At 37.8% G+C, this 17,876-nt stretch overlaps 1 protein-coding gene across 3 annotated transcripts in view; it reads left to right on the top strand.

Annotated features, from left to right (window-relative positions):
• The window catches only part of LOC136872053 (PC-esterase domain-containing protein 1A), a 221,735-nt gene that overhangs the window by 70,187 nt on the left and 133,672 nt on the right, over positions 1–17,876 (top strand). For all 3 annotated transcript variants that reach the window (XM_067145913.2, XM_068227287.1, XM_067145905.2), the window contains 2 exons: positions 9,030–9,172; positions 13,895–14,045. In XM_067145913.2, coding sequence (XP_067002014.1) covers positions 9,030–9,172; positions 13,895–14,045 — 294 coding nt within the window. The remainder of the gene's footprint in view (positions 1–9,029; positions 9,173–13,894; positions 14,046–17,876) is intronic.

Raw genomic sequence — 17,876 nt, 5'->3', positions numbered from 1 at the left:
GACCCATCTGGAACACAGTTTACGGAACTGTAGGTCATTTGTGCTGATTCCTTGACAGCTCCCATAACTGATTCAGACTTGTTCTGCAATTTCTGATGCTCTCACCCGTCGATCGTCATCAATAATGTCTTCAACCGCACAAATGTTTTCGTTTGTAACGCTGGTCCGAGGACGGCAATCCTGTTGCTGATATTCCACACGTTCTCGCCCTTTATTGAACTTTTTATGCAAAGCAAACACACGTGTCCCTGACGATGTTTGATCACCGAACTGTGCAGTCAATCTCTGGCAAATTTCCGCCGCTGTAACTCCTTCACAAACAAGAAATTTTATAATTATGCATTGCGCAGTGGAGGGGTGCGCCTGTTGCTCAGACATCATGAGAGTTACTGATGAAACGGCGGGAAATTTCTAACAGCATGCTCTCCCCACTCCTAATGGTCCCGCCTAAGCATAGCAGAAGCGCGGGGCCAGTCCTACCAACTGTTAATGTTCAGGAACAAAAATCCTGCTGATATTACCATTAGTAAAAATGACGGCATAAAAGTTGACACGCCACCTGGCCGCGATCATATAACAGTTCGTGTTTACTAATCTTAAAGCCATTAGACTTCTCACGTTGCTCATTAACACAATGCTGGAATTCTCTTAAGAACCTTCACAGCTTAAAAGGGGAGGAACAATATTGATACACAAAGGGGGCGAAATAAAGTACATGAGGAAATGGAAACCTTTACCATATATTCTATGGTCAGGAGAATCAGAGAACATGTGTTAAATGCTCAGCTACCAGAAGGATTGTTGCATCATTTTTTTCAACATATCGAAAGCGTTTGATTTTGTTGGACATCAGCACATCAGACAGGCTCTTCAGCAGTCTGTTATTCCAGACAATTTACGTAAACTTATTATAGCTTTCCTTTTGCAGAACGGTATTCAAGTAGAAGTAGATTTTAAGAAATCCAAACCTATAGAAATTAAATATGGAATAGCACAAGGTTCCCCTACTTCACCATTCCTTTTCAATTTGGCAATTAATGAAATATTACATGATCGTGCTGATCATGACGTCAGCGATAAGTACGGATACATTTTATCCAAAGAAATCTCACCATCGTTTGCTTTCACATTCGCTGATGGTATAACAATAATCAGCAGAATCGAACAAGATGCAACAACTTTACTCAATTTAGCCACAAGTACCTTCACAGAAATAGGTCTAAATATTAACCCACAAAAAAGTAAATGTTATCCTAAAGAAAAGAAAACTGGTTCCAGGAAAAATCACAACTCTTCAAGGATCAGTAATACCATCAGTAACATCAAATAATGAACGAATCGGGTATCTAGGAATTAATTTCAATAATGAAATATCTCTTGACAGATCTGAAGTAATCAGTATCCTAAATTCTGATTTAAGCAATTTAAGTAAAGTACACTTCTAAAACTGGAACAGAAAGTTAATTGTCAATGAATTTATTTGGCCAGGATTGATATGCCCACTACAGTGCGCATCTCTCAGTTATTCTTATAGATCTGTACAAAATTATAAGAAGTTTGGTTAAAGAAATAATCCCTTGTTATATAGTCCAAAGAAATTGAGGCGTGGGATTATTCTGCACCAAATGGGAGGCTAATATTCAGCACTATAATATCTGCAGTCACTTACTCCCAGTTAACCCATATGCATCCACCCGCCCAGTGCACTGACAGTGCTAGGAATCCGCCAACTTTTTAGTATGCCACCTAGGTATTGCAAGTCCTCGGTTAAAACAGTGTAGTGGGTGATCTACTGCACGTATTATTGCGGGACCTGTTTTATATTATTGAGAAATTCCACGCTATTGCTAATGACACAAAAACAGAACAATACAGAAATATAACACATAAAAAATCCCTTTGAAAACTAAAATGTTTCATTAACTTATCTTACCTCAGAAGTTCTTCAGTGTGTGGTATGGCTGGAAATGGTCCATACAAAGTGGAACTTTACACTGATCACACTGCCACGTGGTCTCCTTCCTCTGCTCGTGTTTCAGGCATGCAACACACCGTTTTGTTGTTTTGGAACCCTTTGCAGCAGAGGGCTCCACTTTGATTGGAAAGTGGCGGCCAGTTGTGATGTTTGGGACATCACTGTATATTTTTAATTATTGAACTATATATTTAATTGATAAGATGTATATATTTAATCACTGATAGGTCATTTTTAAATTAATATGTACATATATATAGGGTTTTTATCATCCATTTCAATCATCATTTCATTTCTTTGTATCGCGGCTATAACGTATTCTGAACGAACAAATTATTGGGTAAAGTATTTCAACATCACGCATATTTATAACTTGCAGTAAATTTTCCAATAGCCGTTGTGAGGTGACCAGAGTCAGCAGGCTAATTTCAGCCCAGTTGCAGGAAAAGTACGTCATCGAGGTTACGAGAGATATTACCCTCTCCACCTCATGAAGAGACAGTTGATACATTATTACACCCACTTTTCAAACTCAGCTTCGGGACGCTTTATTTCAGCGGGAAAGTTCAGCCTATGTGAATGAACGTAGTGAAGCAACGTGATGGATGCACAGCTATACATCGGAGAAGGGATAAGACCTCGAATCTTACTGGACCATGTGATATGGCTGATGGAAGGAGACTTTTGAGCCGATAAATACCACCGACAAGGGCTGGAGAGGAGATTCGGACATTCGGACTTTCTCATTTATATTCTTATTCATACTCTTACTACGATTCTACGTCTACACATCGGAGAAGATTTTAACTTAGTTCACTTCGCATCTGAGTATATTCTACTCAAAAGTTACTCTCATTGGGACTTGTTATCTCAATGACGAGAGGTAGTCAACGGGAGACCGGCTTTGACTAGTATAGGGCAGGAGAGCTCTTATTATGAATTTAGCTACGCTACTGTTCCGTAATACAGAAGAATACGAATGTATTCTCTCCATGAACATAACCCATGGTGGTTTTGCACTTAAAATTAGGACTCATTACGACTTTATGTAAGGAGTACAGTAGGAAGTGTTAAGGACAGGAAATGTAGAAGTAGGACTGAAATCCAACAACAGAGAAGGCAGCCGGTACGAGATCCACATATCATCAGCTTCAAGACAACAGAGTCTACATATGGTGAGCTTATGGCATAAGTTACTGCAAGTCTTCGCGCAACAGTTCATTTTTAAAATTAATTTAATTCAATTTTTCTTTTGCTTCCGTAAGTTCAGATGTCATTAAAACGCCGTTACGTCACGTTTTTCATCTTAATAAATAGCTGTTCTAATTTGTATTTTATGAAATGATTATTAATGATCCTTAAATTCCAAGTTAGTGTACTTAATGATTTGTGTTCCGTTCACCTCACCCCTGGGAGTTTTTTGAGTCTCATTACGCATTATTATTATTATTAATTATCTACTTTTGTTTTCAAGCCATAAGCTTGAAGACTGGCGCCCTTGGCATACTGTTTATGGAGAAACAATGACATATCATTTATTTATTTTAATATTAAAGTGACCCGCCACGTTATAATTTTGTCATTCATCTGTGGGCCAAGTGGAAACGTCACACAGTCAATCTTGATGGTAACTCTCCAGGTGTGGCAGAACGTCTAGCTACAACTCCCTCTTGAAATGAGCAACCAATAATTTCTTCTGCCAATTTCTGTTTGAAAACATTAAATGTTCTGTCCTGTTTCCCATTGACAATTCGGTGCAGAATGTGAGAATTCAGAAGGACCATATCCAAAATATATAAAAAAATCTTTTTGTATGCCTTGTGTGTTTTACGCATAACATGAAATTGACTAAGAAGTTGATCTCCTAAATCTACACCTCCCATGTTAGCATTATAGGATATAATAGCTGTGGGTTTGAATAGGATAACTCCAGTCTTCCGGTCAATCTTGCCAGTGCATGCGAAGTCCAGTCCATGCATTGTTGAGAGCACCAAAACATCTTTCTTGTCTTTCCATTTGATCGCACACATATTGTTGCAAGAATATATAGTTGCCTCCCCCTTCTGAAGCTGTACCTTACCTATTTCTTTGGGCATATTTTTCCTATTAGCCCTGACTGTTCCGCATACATTTGTCCCTCTTGAGTGTAAATAAAGGTACAGATCTGGTGATGAATACCAATTATCTACATATAAACAATAGCCCTGATCCAGTAAATTACCCTGTGACATCATGTCTATCACTATCCTGCTGCTAGCTGGCATATCATCGACTTTATCTCGACCTACATAAATTTTGAAGGAATGTATGTAACCATTCTTTGAGTCAGACAGTTTATAAAACTTTACACCAAACCGTGCTCGCTTAGATTTGTTGTACTGAATGAAATGAAGGCGACTTCTGCATTTCATCAGTGATTCATCTAATGAAATGTTCTTGCTGGGTGTGTACAATGTTCTAAATTTGGTATCAATCATTTCCATAACCGGGCGCAACTTTCTAAGAGGATCGGAAGTATCAGCTACCTCATTGTTAGCCAGATGTAAATATTTACTCAGTTCGACAAATCTGCCGCGAGGCATGACAGTTCTAAAATAGGGTGTATCAACACTTACATCTTTGCACCAGTAACTCTGAATAGTTGGTTTTTGTACCAGTCCCATTAGAATGCAAAGAGCAGTATATACACATATTTCATTTGAGTTCGTCTTAGAAAAGTTGGGGTCAGCCCTGGCATACCTATTAGTTTCGTCTGCTATGAACTGTACAATGTTGTCAACTAAGTAATTCCGGAAAATGAGATCTCTACTTACATTTCTCCGTATACCACTACGAGGATTCACTCCACTTGCTCCAGAAAAGTTGTGAATAATTGGAGAATCCTGTTCAGGCACCCAATTCCATTGAACAGGTTGCTCGTCATTTTCACTCAAATCACTTTCACACTCGCTTGAATCATTCGATATAACATGCACAGGATTGCTAATAACTTCTTCCTCACTATCACTGCTGAAATCAGAGCCTAAAATGTCAAGTAAGCTTTGAATTTCGCTATTACTGAGCATATCGCGCGACGAAGCAACTTCCTTCTCAGCCATCTTGTCAACAACAGAATACCGATTTCTGGATCGATATTTTAATCAATTCTCCTTGCCAAAGAAGCATACCAGAGCACTCTGGGGACACTATGAGACACCAAGAACAGATTTCCAGTAGAAATGTTTCCAGAAAAAGCCTACAGATGTCACAAATGTCTCTAATATGCGACCTTGCACCCCGGCGTACCAGTCCGCTTATGGATGCATTGGGGTTAAGGACGTACAGCTGCATCATGCACAATAATTTTCCGATGTGCAGAACATGGCGCTGCATAAACTGAACATCGATAAAGAAAGTCTTTCCTCTAAAACCAATGGAAGAAAGCTGCGAGAGATAATGAGAGATTGATCTTTTCAGTTGTGGTGTCAGTTGCCTCATAAACGGGGAGAAGATGGTTTTGTGTACTGATCACCCGAAAGCAAACTCCTGGATGCTATAAAAATATTGTGCAACCCAACTGCAATAAGATTGGTTCCTGGTAGAACTTTCAGCTCAGCCCATTGCCACCAAAACGGTTGCAACAAGACAAAACGCTTGGACGTGTGCTGGGGTTCTGGAGGAGCACCGAATTACTGTGTAGCAATTGTCTCCGTCAAGTAAGGATATCAGTTGCTCAAGGCCTGAGGCAGTGTGGATGGGAGGTGCACAGAGAAGTTCACTGCATCTCTGCCGACAACTCGACGAGAAGAGTGGATATCATGGCCATCAGTAAGAAAGAGAATAAAGCGATAGTGTTAGATCCCACCATTTGCTTCGAAAGGGACCTGCAACAGGCTCAGGATGTTAATCTGGAAAAACAAGCAATTCATACACCATGTCTGCCATATATATCAGCCAGATATAATATTCCTCTTGGTCAGTGGGTTGTCAGAGGCCTTCTGTTTGGATCCAGAGGTACTCTGCCAAAGAACATAATCGCTATCCTTCAAATTTTAAAAATTCCTTTTTTATGACAGAGAGAAAATCTTATTACACATGCACATCATAAGAGATTCTGCAAATTATACAGTTCCATTTATACCTCAAATTGTCATCTCCTTAAGATTAATTTTCCAGGGGGAAAAAAAAAATCATTATTATATACTGTAAGTTCCGCATTCGAGGCCTTTATGGTCACTTTCACTGGAGGACGGTTCATTTATTTTTTAATAAATTACTACTTTAACATGTTTTCTATAATTTTCATATGAATTTGTATGCATTTGATTGTATTTCTTTTCTTATTTTGCTACTCAGAATTTTTTTTGTATTTTTTTTTTTTTTTGTGCATTTGTTTTTTCTTCCTTTATCGTGTAATTTCTTGTTTTGATATAATTCTTTCCATTTCTTTTCATTGAATCAAAGTGCAATAGAACTAATTCAATAAACTTGCAGTTTCATTAAACAGTATTCTGTAAGAAAGAAGTCAACTCTTGGGTGGAACTGTCTTTACATTAATATGTTTTCAGACCAACTTCATTGTGTGAGAGTGGAAGCTGGGTGGGCCAAAGATGTTTCATTTCTAAGTTGGGTGAAACAGACATGAAGGTAGCAAGAATGATGATATAAATGCTATGTTAGGAATGAACACAATGTATGAAGCTGTATGGCTTTGGTGATGTAGTCATGTAAGGCAAATGGAGGTATATTTCAGAAGAAATATGGGCTCATCCATGGAGGGTCAGAGAACCAGAGGGAGACCAAGGCTGTGATGGTTAGGCTTGGTTTGTAATGATTGGGGGTGTGGGATTTAACAAGACTACAGAGCAGTCTCATACAAATAAAGGATTGTGGAAGCACCTAGTTAATTCACAGAGACTTGCAGACTGAATGCTGAAAGGCTTAAAATGTAAAGCGTGCATCTTATTTCCATATAATTGTTCATTATGTATGTTTTCATTTGATATCATTGCTATAGCATTGGGAGCTGTTATTGCCACCAGTTGCACAGTGTATTTATTATTAATAAAATCATTTTTGATAGCTTAGTGTCTTTCAGAATAAGGGTGAAACCATCAAAATTAGCTAGTTTCAGTTGTATTCACTAGATGAGGGAATAGTGCAGGCTAGTACAATTCATCACCATACCCCGCTAGAAGATTCCAATGTGACGACGATAGTTCAGCGTTCCTTATTGACTAGATGAAATAAAAACTAGAGTATGATTGAAGAAGGTAGTATAAAGCCTCATTGGCTCAGGCAGCAGCGTGCCAGCCTCTCATCACTGGGTTCTGTGGTTCAAATCACAGTCACTCCATGTGAGATTTGTGCTGGACAAAGCGGAGGCGGGACAAGTTTTTCTCCTGGTACTCCAGTTTTCTCTGTGGGCTTTCATTCCAGTGACTCATTAATATTTAGAAATTTCATGATCCGTATTGAAGTGGGATTACAATATTTAAAATTGAGAGGGTTCCTCCTATTCAATACAAAGATATTTATTAATGTGAAAGAATCGCATATAGTTCAAATGAGGTAGCCTACTAGTTTCGGCACCAGATATGTGCCATCATCAGCCACAAAGTCAAATTGGGCAAACACAGTAAAACCCTAAAACAACTTTATACACACTATAACATCTGCATGGATGAATATGAAATATGACTTTAAAACAACTTTAAAAACACACTATAACATTTGCACAGATGAATATAAAATAAAATATGATAGATGAAGTTGCATTCCATTTTAAAATCCGTTAAAATGATGACTCTGTTGTTGTATACCCATGGCGGTTTGTCCAGCTTATATATAACTTTCGTTTTCTAAAACTGTTAAATTATGCTGTGAGGTTTATTGTCATATGAAGTTGACACTGTGTGTTCTGTAGTTTGGTTCCGGAAAATAAACGTAAACATGAACTTGGTAAGATCCAAAGAATTAATTCCCAATGGGTTGAGGAACCTTGAGCAGCCTGAGTGATCGGCGGACAGAGCTGGACTGATGGACGCATCATTTTAACGGATTTTAAAATGGAATGCAACTTCATCTACCATATTTTATTTTATATTCATCTGTGCAAATGTTATAGTGTGTTTTTAAAGTTGTTTTAAAGTCATATTTCATATTCATCCATGCAGATGTTATAGTGTGTATAAAGTTGTTTTAGGGTTTTACTGTGTTTGCCCGATTTGACTTTAATAATAATAATGTTATTTGCTTTACGTCCCACTAACTACTTTTTAAGGTCTTCGGAGACGCCGAGGTGCCGGAATTTAGTCCCGCAGGAGTTCTTTTACGTGCCAGTAAATCTACAGACACGGGGCTGTCGTATTTGAGCACCTTCAAATACCACCGGACTGAGCCAGGATCGAACCTGCCAAGTTGGGGTTAGAAGGCCAGGGCCTTAACCGTCTGAGCCACTCAGCCCGGCCGATTTGACTTTGTGGCTGATGATGGCACATATCTGGTGCTGAAACTAGTACCTCATTTGAACGATATGTGATTCTTTCACATTAATAAATATCTTTGTATTGAATAGGAGGAACCCTCTCAATTTTAAATATTGTAATTCCAGTGATTCCCCAATTTCACTTCATTTCATCTGTAAGTCATTAATCATTGCCCTAGAGAAGTGAGACAGGCTTCGGCAGTCGACACAATTCCTATCCTCGCTGCTAGATGGAGGCTTCGTTCATTCCATTCCTGACCCGGTCAAATAACTGGAAACAGGCTGAGTAGTGTTATTACAGTACTAAGTTTTCTTTTACGTACACATCTGGTTGGCTGGTTTGTTAGTGGCCATGGCTTTTTCTTTTTTTTTTTTCTCCTGTGCTATATTGTGCAGGTAAGAAGTTGACATTGCATGTACGCTGATAGATACTTCCGAGCCTATGTATTTCCACACCACTGAAGTGTTCAATGGATTTATCCATAGTGCTGTAGTAGAGTTGATTATTCACATTCGATTTCAACGGTTTTATGTTAATTTTCAGCATGATGTTTAAGTTAACTGTAAATGTATGTGTTTTATTTTTAGAGTGAAGGAGTACATGCTGAATTCCACTTTATTACCCGATGTTATTCTAAGGATATCGAAGAAATGGTACATGAATGGAAGAAGAAACCTCTCACTGCACCTGATGTCATCGTTATTAATTCATGTTTATGGGATATCTCAAGGTTTGTGTTTTACTTGTTTGTTAGTGGTCATGGTTTTTTATTTTGTGTTTTCCTGCGATATATTGCACAGGTGAGATGTTGACATTATGTATGCTGGTAGATACTTCTAAGCCTACGTATTTCTGTACCACTGAACTGTTCAGTGGATTTATCAAAACAGAATACAGAGAAACTCTTGTTGTATATTGCATATATGTAAATAATCTTGCTTTCTGTTACAATGCTGCGTTCCTTCTAAATGCAAACATAATAAAGACTTGCACACTTCTCAAACAATTTGAAATATTGATATGTCCATGATAATATTTGTTATCCGGATAAAGTAGCATGGTTTTTTTCCTTTTTTTAGGATGTTGTTAAATCTCTGTCTGTACCTCTCCTCCAAAGAACACACTTGGTCGTTCAAGAGCATTTGCACATAAGACATGTCCAAAGCAGGTGTGTTTAAAGAACATCGTACTAGAATAGATTTCTTCTACTGGTACTCGTGACTTCATTCCTCTGGATTTCAAGTTACGAGACATTCCAGATAACTAAGCCTGTACTAAATCTCATCTCAGTTTAGACAATTCTTGGCCAACATTTGAAAGCGGTAAAGGTAATAAGTCCCTTTGGATGTCATACATGCCACTCGGAGATTGTCCTGCCTGTGGCAGGGCTAGGGATGATACTTTTTGAGTTACTAACAACGAAATGTTAGACTGTTTAACGGTATGATACTGATTGAAGTTTTCTGTCTTATTTCAAACTATGTCTTTGTACACTTCCCAATCCAGAAAACGAGGATACTCTTGTAGAGGAGAATTCACATCAAACTTTGTATTCCTCGTCCTGTGCTATGGTTTTTCATAATAAAATCACATCTTGCTTTTAATGTACATTTGTCCAATTCGCACTTAGCCAATAAAGTTGCATACATCCGTGATGTGATATTGGATGGCCTGCAGAGAGACCAGGTGCAGATCTCTCTAGTCGACATCTGTAGATGACCTGCATGTCTGGTTTATATGATGATGATGATGATGATGATGATTAGGTGGTGGATTTCTATGACCTAAAAATGTATGAAATATGTATGCATTTATGACCTAAAATCATAAAAATATGACCTATAAAATTCAAAATATGACTTAATGAATAGCATCTATGTTACATAGAAACACTTTTATTACGATTACTACAGGCTGCAATTAATTTAGAGTTTTAAAAGTTTTAATTCTTCGAAATATTTAACCCAAAATCAACTACAATGATGAATATTTCATGAACTCATTAAGGTTACACTGCATACTCCTAGGCAAGGACGGACTCTGTGGAAGACATAAACACTACAGTTACTTTCACTGTTCAATATTCAATCAGTTTTAATTTCTACACAAAACATATGTTATTTGAATGAAACTTTCATACCTGATCTAGTCTCCATTATCAGAATTGTTGTAATTTATGACCACATGCATCTTAAGATTGTTGAATGAGAATCCCCTCCCGTTGTCGCTGAGTATCGTCTTGTAGCAAGAAAAACTTATTTCGACATCACATGATGTAACGGGAGCGTACTTGAATAGAGATAAATCACTTGGAGAAAATTCCTGGAAATCTGCAGGTGAAGGGTTTCCACAAAGAATGTCACTTATTCCATGCAGGTACACAAGTCTGCTATTTTTTTCCAGTACATTTTCTCATTTTTTACACACCCTAGATGCTATTGTTCCTTTCGCATGCTTTAATTCCTGTTCAATGCACTTTACAACATCCAGTGCATCACTTAGTTCTGCACCTGAAACTTCCAGTTGCGTGATTGTTCCAGATAAAGAATTAAAACTGAACTTTATGTAAGCCAGGTCTGCTTTTAATGTAGTGCTTGAAAAGAAATCTTGAGTGGTATTTATGGAGGACTATTCTGCAGGATCAAAAGACTTCACAACCTTCTCCACGACATCTAAGTTGTTGCAATAGTACACTGCGGCATCAAGCCAAGTCCCCCATCGCGTTATAACTGGCTTGGGAGGTAGGGGTAGTGAAGGTACTTTTCCCTGAAATTTCTGAACGTGAAGTGGAGCTTTGACAAACACTTTCTTACAGTTCGATATTAATTTATCAACCTCAGGGTAGCTACTTCTAACTTCTTCAGGTGCCCTATGCAAGGCATGTCACATGTATCATTTTCGGGTATAGCATTTTAAGTCCCTTGGCTGCCTTCACCATATATGGAGCAGCATCAGTTACAAATAGAAAAATGTGCTCTCTCTTTGCCCTGTTTGGCCACAACAGATTCATTGAATTGTCGAAGAGAACTTGTCTTCTCTAGCACTTCATGTCAGGAGGAACATATCTCCAGGCTGGTCTTCCTTCAGCGTGCCAACGATCACATTTGCTACATATCTTCCATCCACATCTGTGGTCTCATCTATTGAAACCCGTATCTTACTGTCTCCCATGCCACGCCTTATTATATCCAACATCTCTTCATAATAAGGGGTCAGATAGTCCTTCCTGAGAGTAGATTTGTTGGGAACAGGATGCTTTGTATACTTTTCAAGAAACTGTCTGAAGCTTCGGCTGTTAATTTTCTTTAAAGGAATATTAGACGAAACCATCATCTTGCAGAGATCTTGTGAAAATTGTGAATACTGTGAACTTGATGTCGGGGTTTCAAATAGCAGACGTTGCCTATTTTCGAGTGCAGAGAATATCTAGTTACACAATTCTTATGTTTTACAGTATTACAGTGTTGCTGCACAGAGAAGCGTTTTTCGGCAGTAACTTTTACCTCACAATTTATAGAATTATATCACTCCATCCGTACTGAATATGTTTTCACCGAACTCGCGAACAAAACTTCGCAACTTCCCACAAATTGAGACTTTCGTTTTAGGCATATTGAAAGGAACTGAATGACTGAAGCTTCCTAATGACGAAGGTCATTCAGTGTGTTGAAGGTGGAAGAGGGAAGGGCGAAGGGGAGAGAGAGATAAGAACAGTGACAAATAACTGCAGATTACCTTTGCTTCCGTGTAAACAATAGCCCGGTTTTCAGGAATTGACCCAGCTAGCAAACAATAGCTCTTACCTGTTTGAAACATTCCATACACTACTTTAGAATGGTTCTTGAGTAGTGTATTCCAGTCTATCCTGAAAAATAATTTCTAGAGCTTATTCTGATTTTTATAAAACGAAATTCAAATGAAAATTACCAAAATATGCTGTTATAATGATATTTTGTTTAAAATGTGCTATAAAACTTAAGAAAGCCTAAATATGCATTTATTTGCCCAATAAAACCTGTTTAATTTGATTATAATGTTTGGAAACGTGTTGAAAATACAAGACTATGAGATATAATGTTAAGGGAAAAAAATATGACTTTTCATAGAAATCCGCCCCCTAATGATGATAGTGAATTAGGGAGAGGGTAAAATTTGGTATTGCCATACATAGACTACTCCTTTTGAACAACACCAAGGAGTCTGGTCAAGGCTGAACATCTCCATCTGTTGGATGAATCACAGTCAACAGTGTATGTTCTCATTCCATTGAATACTGCAGAGAGGTTTGGAATTGCATCCAGGCTTTTGCATGCAATCTGGTTATTTTAAATTATATACCAACCCCTCTCCTACCCCATCGGCCAACATTCTGACGAGGTTTTAACCAGCTATCAACGGTGTCAAACCAAAATGATAATGACCACCAGGCAGGCTGTTGCATAGTTCTGTTATGTTACGAAAGTGCCATGTAGCATTTAGCCCAATTTGTTACACTTATCATATGAACTTGTTCTAAAGGCATGAAGTGCACCTTTTTACTTTACATAGCTTTAAACATTATTAAGGACTCGCTTAAAAGTCTCCATCACCATTTATTTTTCCACATTATAGGGAGTTGGTCCTATTACTAAACTATACATACTGATACTGAACAATGGAAGTAATTGTGTTTTTGTTTCAGGATCCCTGTGGTCACTTACTATTTGTTAGCTGATCTCTCTCTTTGAAAGTAAATAAATAAGGTCCTGCATACCAGCTAAGAAATCTATGATAATATACTGCTTCTTTTGAGCTGTGCATAACTTCATTTTCAGCGAGTCACGTCTTTAGTCAAATAGAATAGCATTGCATTGTAATGGCTGATCAGTGCTAGTAGTAATAAGAGTCTGTAGGGAGGTTTATTCTGTAATTTTCTTTTGACAGAGCTCAATAACTGCAGTCGCTTAAGTGTGTCCAGTATTCAGGAGATAGTTGGTTCGAACCCCACTATTGGCAGCCCTGAAGATGGTTTTCCGTGGTTTCCCATTTTCACACCAGGCAAATGCTGGGGCTGCACCTTAATTAAGGCCACGGCCACTTCTTTCCCACTCTAGCCCTTTTCTATCCCATCACCATAAGACCGTCGGCGTGACGTAAAACAACTTGTAAAAAACCATTTCTTTGAATCTAATACTACCAAGCAAGTCGGCCGTGTAGTTAGGGGTGCACTGCTGTGATCTTGCATTTGGGAGGTAGTGTATTTTAACTCCACTCTCGGCAGTCCTGAAGACGGTTTTCTGTGGTTTCCCATTTTCACACCAGGCAAATGCCGGGGCTGTAATTAAGGACACGGCTGCTTCCTTAATACTCCTAGCCTTTCCCTATCCCTTTGTTGCCATAAGACCTATCTATGTCTGTGTGACAAAGCAACTTGTAAAATGAAATACTAATTCTATAAAAATGTCCTGCACAGGTGGGGCCCTAATGGTGTGCCAGAATATAAGGACAATCTTGTGAAGCTAATGAAACTGTTCAAGAGTTGCCTTCCTGAGAGGACACTAGTAGTATGGGTTACAGTACCTCCATTATCCAATAAGATTAGAGGAGGTCTGTTGATTCATCAGGTAAATATTGTTGTGTATATTAAAGAAGTTATGACTGTAATGGACTCTTGGTAGTATTTAAGTGTTCTAAAGTTAAGAACTTCATGGCTGTTCCATATTGAACTGAGAATCACAAAAGTAAAATAATATAATGGAATCCACCTTTTCAATACATACAAAACTGTTGCACATAAATTATATTACAACATTTTTATTATTATAAAAGTACCAGTTTTGACATGTTTTCAATGTCATCATCAGCCTTACGTAAAACCGAGGGATCTCTCTACTTGACATCACATATAAGATCCTGTCTAGTATTATCCTCATGAGAATTCAAGAACAGCTCGACCAAGAACTTGGAGAGTATCAGGGGGGATTTCGACCTGGAAGAAGTTGTCCTGACCAAATCATTAGTCTTAAGTGGATTATGAACCAATAAAGAATGAGAGATAAAAAGCTAGTTATCAATTTTGTTGACTTCAAGAAAGCATACTGTATGACAGTATTCATCGTGAGTCATTACTTGAAATACTTAAAGAATTTGGGTTACACCAGAAAGTCATTAATCTCGTTGGTGTTACCCTCAAGAACACTGGAACCGAGCTCGATAGCTGCAGTCGCTTAAGTGCGGCCAGTATCCAGTATTCGGTAGATAGTAGGTTCGAACCCCACTGTCGGCAGCCCTGAAAATGGTTTTCCGTGGTTTCCCATTTTCACACCAGGCAAATGCTGGGGCTGTACCTTAATTAAGGCCACGGCCGCTTCCTTCCCACTCCTAGCCCTTTCCTGTCCCATCGTCGCTGTAAGACCTATCTGTGTCGGAGCGACTAAAACAACTAGAGAAAAAAAAAAAAATACACTGGAACAAAAGTTACATTCTGAGGAGAGTTGTCTGAATCATTTGAAATCCGGACTGGACTTCGACAGGGGGATGGTCTCTCACCAATACTGTTTAACTGTGCATTGTAGAAAGTCGTGTGAGAATGGTCTAAGAAGTGTCAGCCAAACATCAAGATTGGCAAAATTATCAAACTCAATTGTCTAGCATTTGCATATGACCTTGTGATACTTGCAAGTAGTGTGGAAGAGGCTAAACTCCAAATTGAAGAATTAGAACGGATAGCAGCAAAAATTGGATTGCAAATCTCCTTTGAAAAGACTAAAATGATGCCATCCTTCAAAGTCGAAACATCACCTGTCACACTAAGAAAAATCAAATTAAGGTTGTTAATAAATTTAAATATTTTGGAGAGATTATAACTTGGAACTTAAAAGAGAAAATATCAGTTGGAAATAGAATTACCAAATTAAAACAAGCACAACACATTACTTGGCCAACCTACAAGAAGAAATCTCTCTCGATAAATGCAAAATTTAAACACTACAACTCCGAAGCAACCTATGCTAGTGATTCAATTTGAATACGAAATCAACTACAGATAAATTACAGAAAATAGATAGACGAAACATTAGAAGAATTCGAAACAAAAAACACCAAGTAGATGGACAATAGTGATTAATACCTAATGAAGTTGTATACCAGGAGACTGAGTCTATAATAGATATAATGCAGAAAAGAAGAGCTGCTTTTTTCTGTCGCATATCATGACTACCAGAGACTAGGATACTGAAACATTTATTCAACTACTTTTGGAATAGTAAAACTAAAAATCACTGGTTCAAAGAAGTCCAAGAAGATTTAAATGAATTAGACTTGACAATTCAACAAATTGAAAACAGAGAAGAGAAGAGGATCCTGAGAAATAACAATGTGAGGCTTAAACTGAAGACCTATACACGCAAACAGTACAACATAACTGACGAACGGACAGCCAGATCAGAGAGAATGAAACATTTCTGGGAACAAAAGAAGAAACATCAACCAAATTTGTAACCAATATTCATAAGACTTGACTGTATATAGATTGATTTCAGTGCTCCAGTGTGGGCGTAAATAAATAATTAAAAAAAAAAAAAACAGTACACACGTACTAGGCAAAATTCGTATAATGACACATTTAAAATAGTTCATATAAAATATCTGAGAATTGCTACGCGTTGGCGGCGTAATAGTCTGGTATTGTTTTGGTACATGAGTTGAGGCACTTTCTGTAAGTTGTGCTTTGGTATGATAAAACTTTATGAACACGTTTAAATCTTGCTAAGTATCTTATTCATAGAGAAATGCAGTACTGAGGAAAAATCTCAGCACTGTTGGTGGCATGGTTTTCCTATCTTAAAGTTGTACTATGTGCATCGGAAGGTGGTTTTTAGTGTACATGTAGGTCCTAGGATGATGTGTAGGACCGAGGTTCTTCAGTTCAAGCGGAACGGGAACCTAGAAAAAACGGAGAGCTGACTTTAATATGGAGTTCTGTAAAGGGCAAGTCAGATGAAGCAAAGGTACGGAAAGTTAAAGTGTGAGCCCTCCAGACCCGCCCCCAACACCTCCCCCGTAGGAGTTTCCTCTCCAAGCCCCTCCCTTCCTTTCCTCCCCTCTCCCAACTACCTTTACCCACAAACCTGCTCCAGTTGTCAACTCCTCTCCATAGAGTAAGCTTCCTGGCACGCTGCGGCAAGGTGAGTTCTCACACTTTAACTTTCCATACCTTTGCTTCATTTTGACTTGCCCTTTACAGAACTCCATATTAAATCAGCTCTCTGTTTTCTCTAGGTTCCCGTTCTGCTTAAACTGAGGAACCTCAGTCCTACATATCATCCTAGGACCTATATGTACACTAAAACCCACCTTCTGACGCACATAGTACAACTTTAAGATAGGAAAACCATGCCACCAACAGTGCTCAGATTTTTCCTCAGTGTTGCATTTCTCTATGAATAAGATACTAAGCAAGATTTAAATGTGTTCATAAAGTTTTATCATACCAAAGCACAACTTACAGAAAGTGCCTCAACTCATGTACCAAAACAATACAAGACTATTACGCTGCCAACACGTAGTAATCCTCAGATATTTTATATGAACTATTTTAAATGTCATTATACGAATTTTGCGTAGTATGTGTGTATTGTTCCTTTATGTGAATTTATTCTCTTGCTTGGTTTTACGTAAGGCTGATTATGACATTGAAAACATGTCGAAACCGGTACCTTTATAATAATAAAAATGTTGTTATATAATTTATGTGCAACAGTTTCGTATGTATTGAAAAGGTGGATTCCATTACATTAAATTACTTTTATGGTATTTAAGTGAGGCGTATAGTTTCAAACATGGCCAAGTCCGTTGAGCTGTTTTTTGCTTCTCCTGAAAAAGAAAAAAAAAAAAAAGAAGAAAAAACTTGTTTAGGATATTAATTCATATATATTCAGGCACCTTAATCTTTATGTTGCTTAGCAGAGGCTTCTGATTCATTACCATACAATTATTACAGTCTAAATATATTACATGAATTGAAAAATTTATTTAAAATTTGGACTTGACCATGTTTGAAACTAACTGTGGGACTTGGCCGATTTTGAAACTTACGTAAGAGGACCTGGCCATCTTTGAAACTTAGATTAGAAAATTTGGCCTAATATGATGAGAAATGTTGTTTTCAATGTGGCAATCAGCAAAAGAAATTTAACTTTATTTTTCATGTTTCCAGTAGCTAATAACCTATAAATTTTTTGTTAAAAATTAACAGAAATAACATGAATATAGGTTATATGGCAACACAATAGTCCTAAAATATAATAAAATATGAAACAAAACATACAGCAAAGAAACTTGGTACCATAACCATACACATTTGGAATAATATTTTCACAGCACCGCAAAGAATGTAATTTCGTACACAATAACAATTATTCTTAATGTGAATCCCCTGTAAATGCTCATATGAA

Source organism: Anabrus simplex, chromosome 1, assembly GCF_040414725.1.
Source record: "Anabrus simplex isolate iqAnaSimp1 chromosome 1, ASM4041472v1, whole genome shotgun sequence".
In the NCBI taxonomy this organism is placed as follows: Eukaryota; Metazoa; Arthropoda; class Insecta; order Orthoptera; family Tettigoniidae; genus Anabrus; species Anabrus simplex.
Note: the sequence above shows the minus strand (reverse complement) of the source record. Positions and strands in the feature narration are given on the sequence as shown.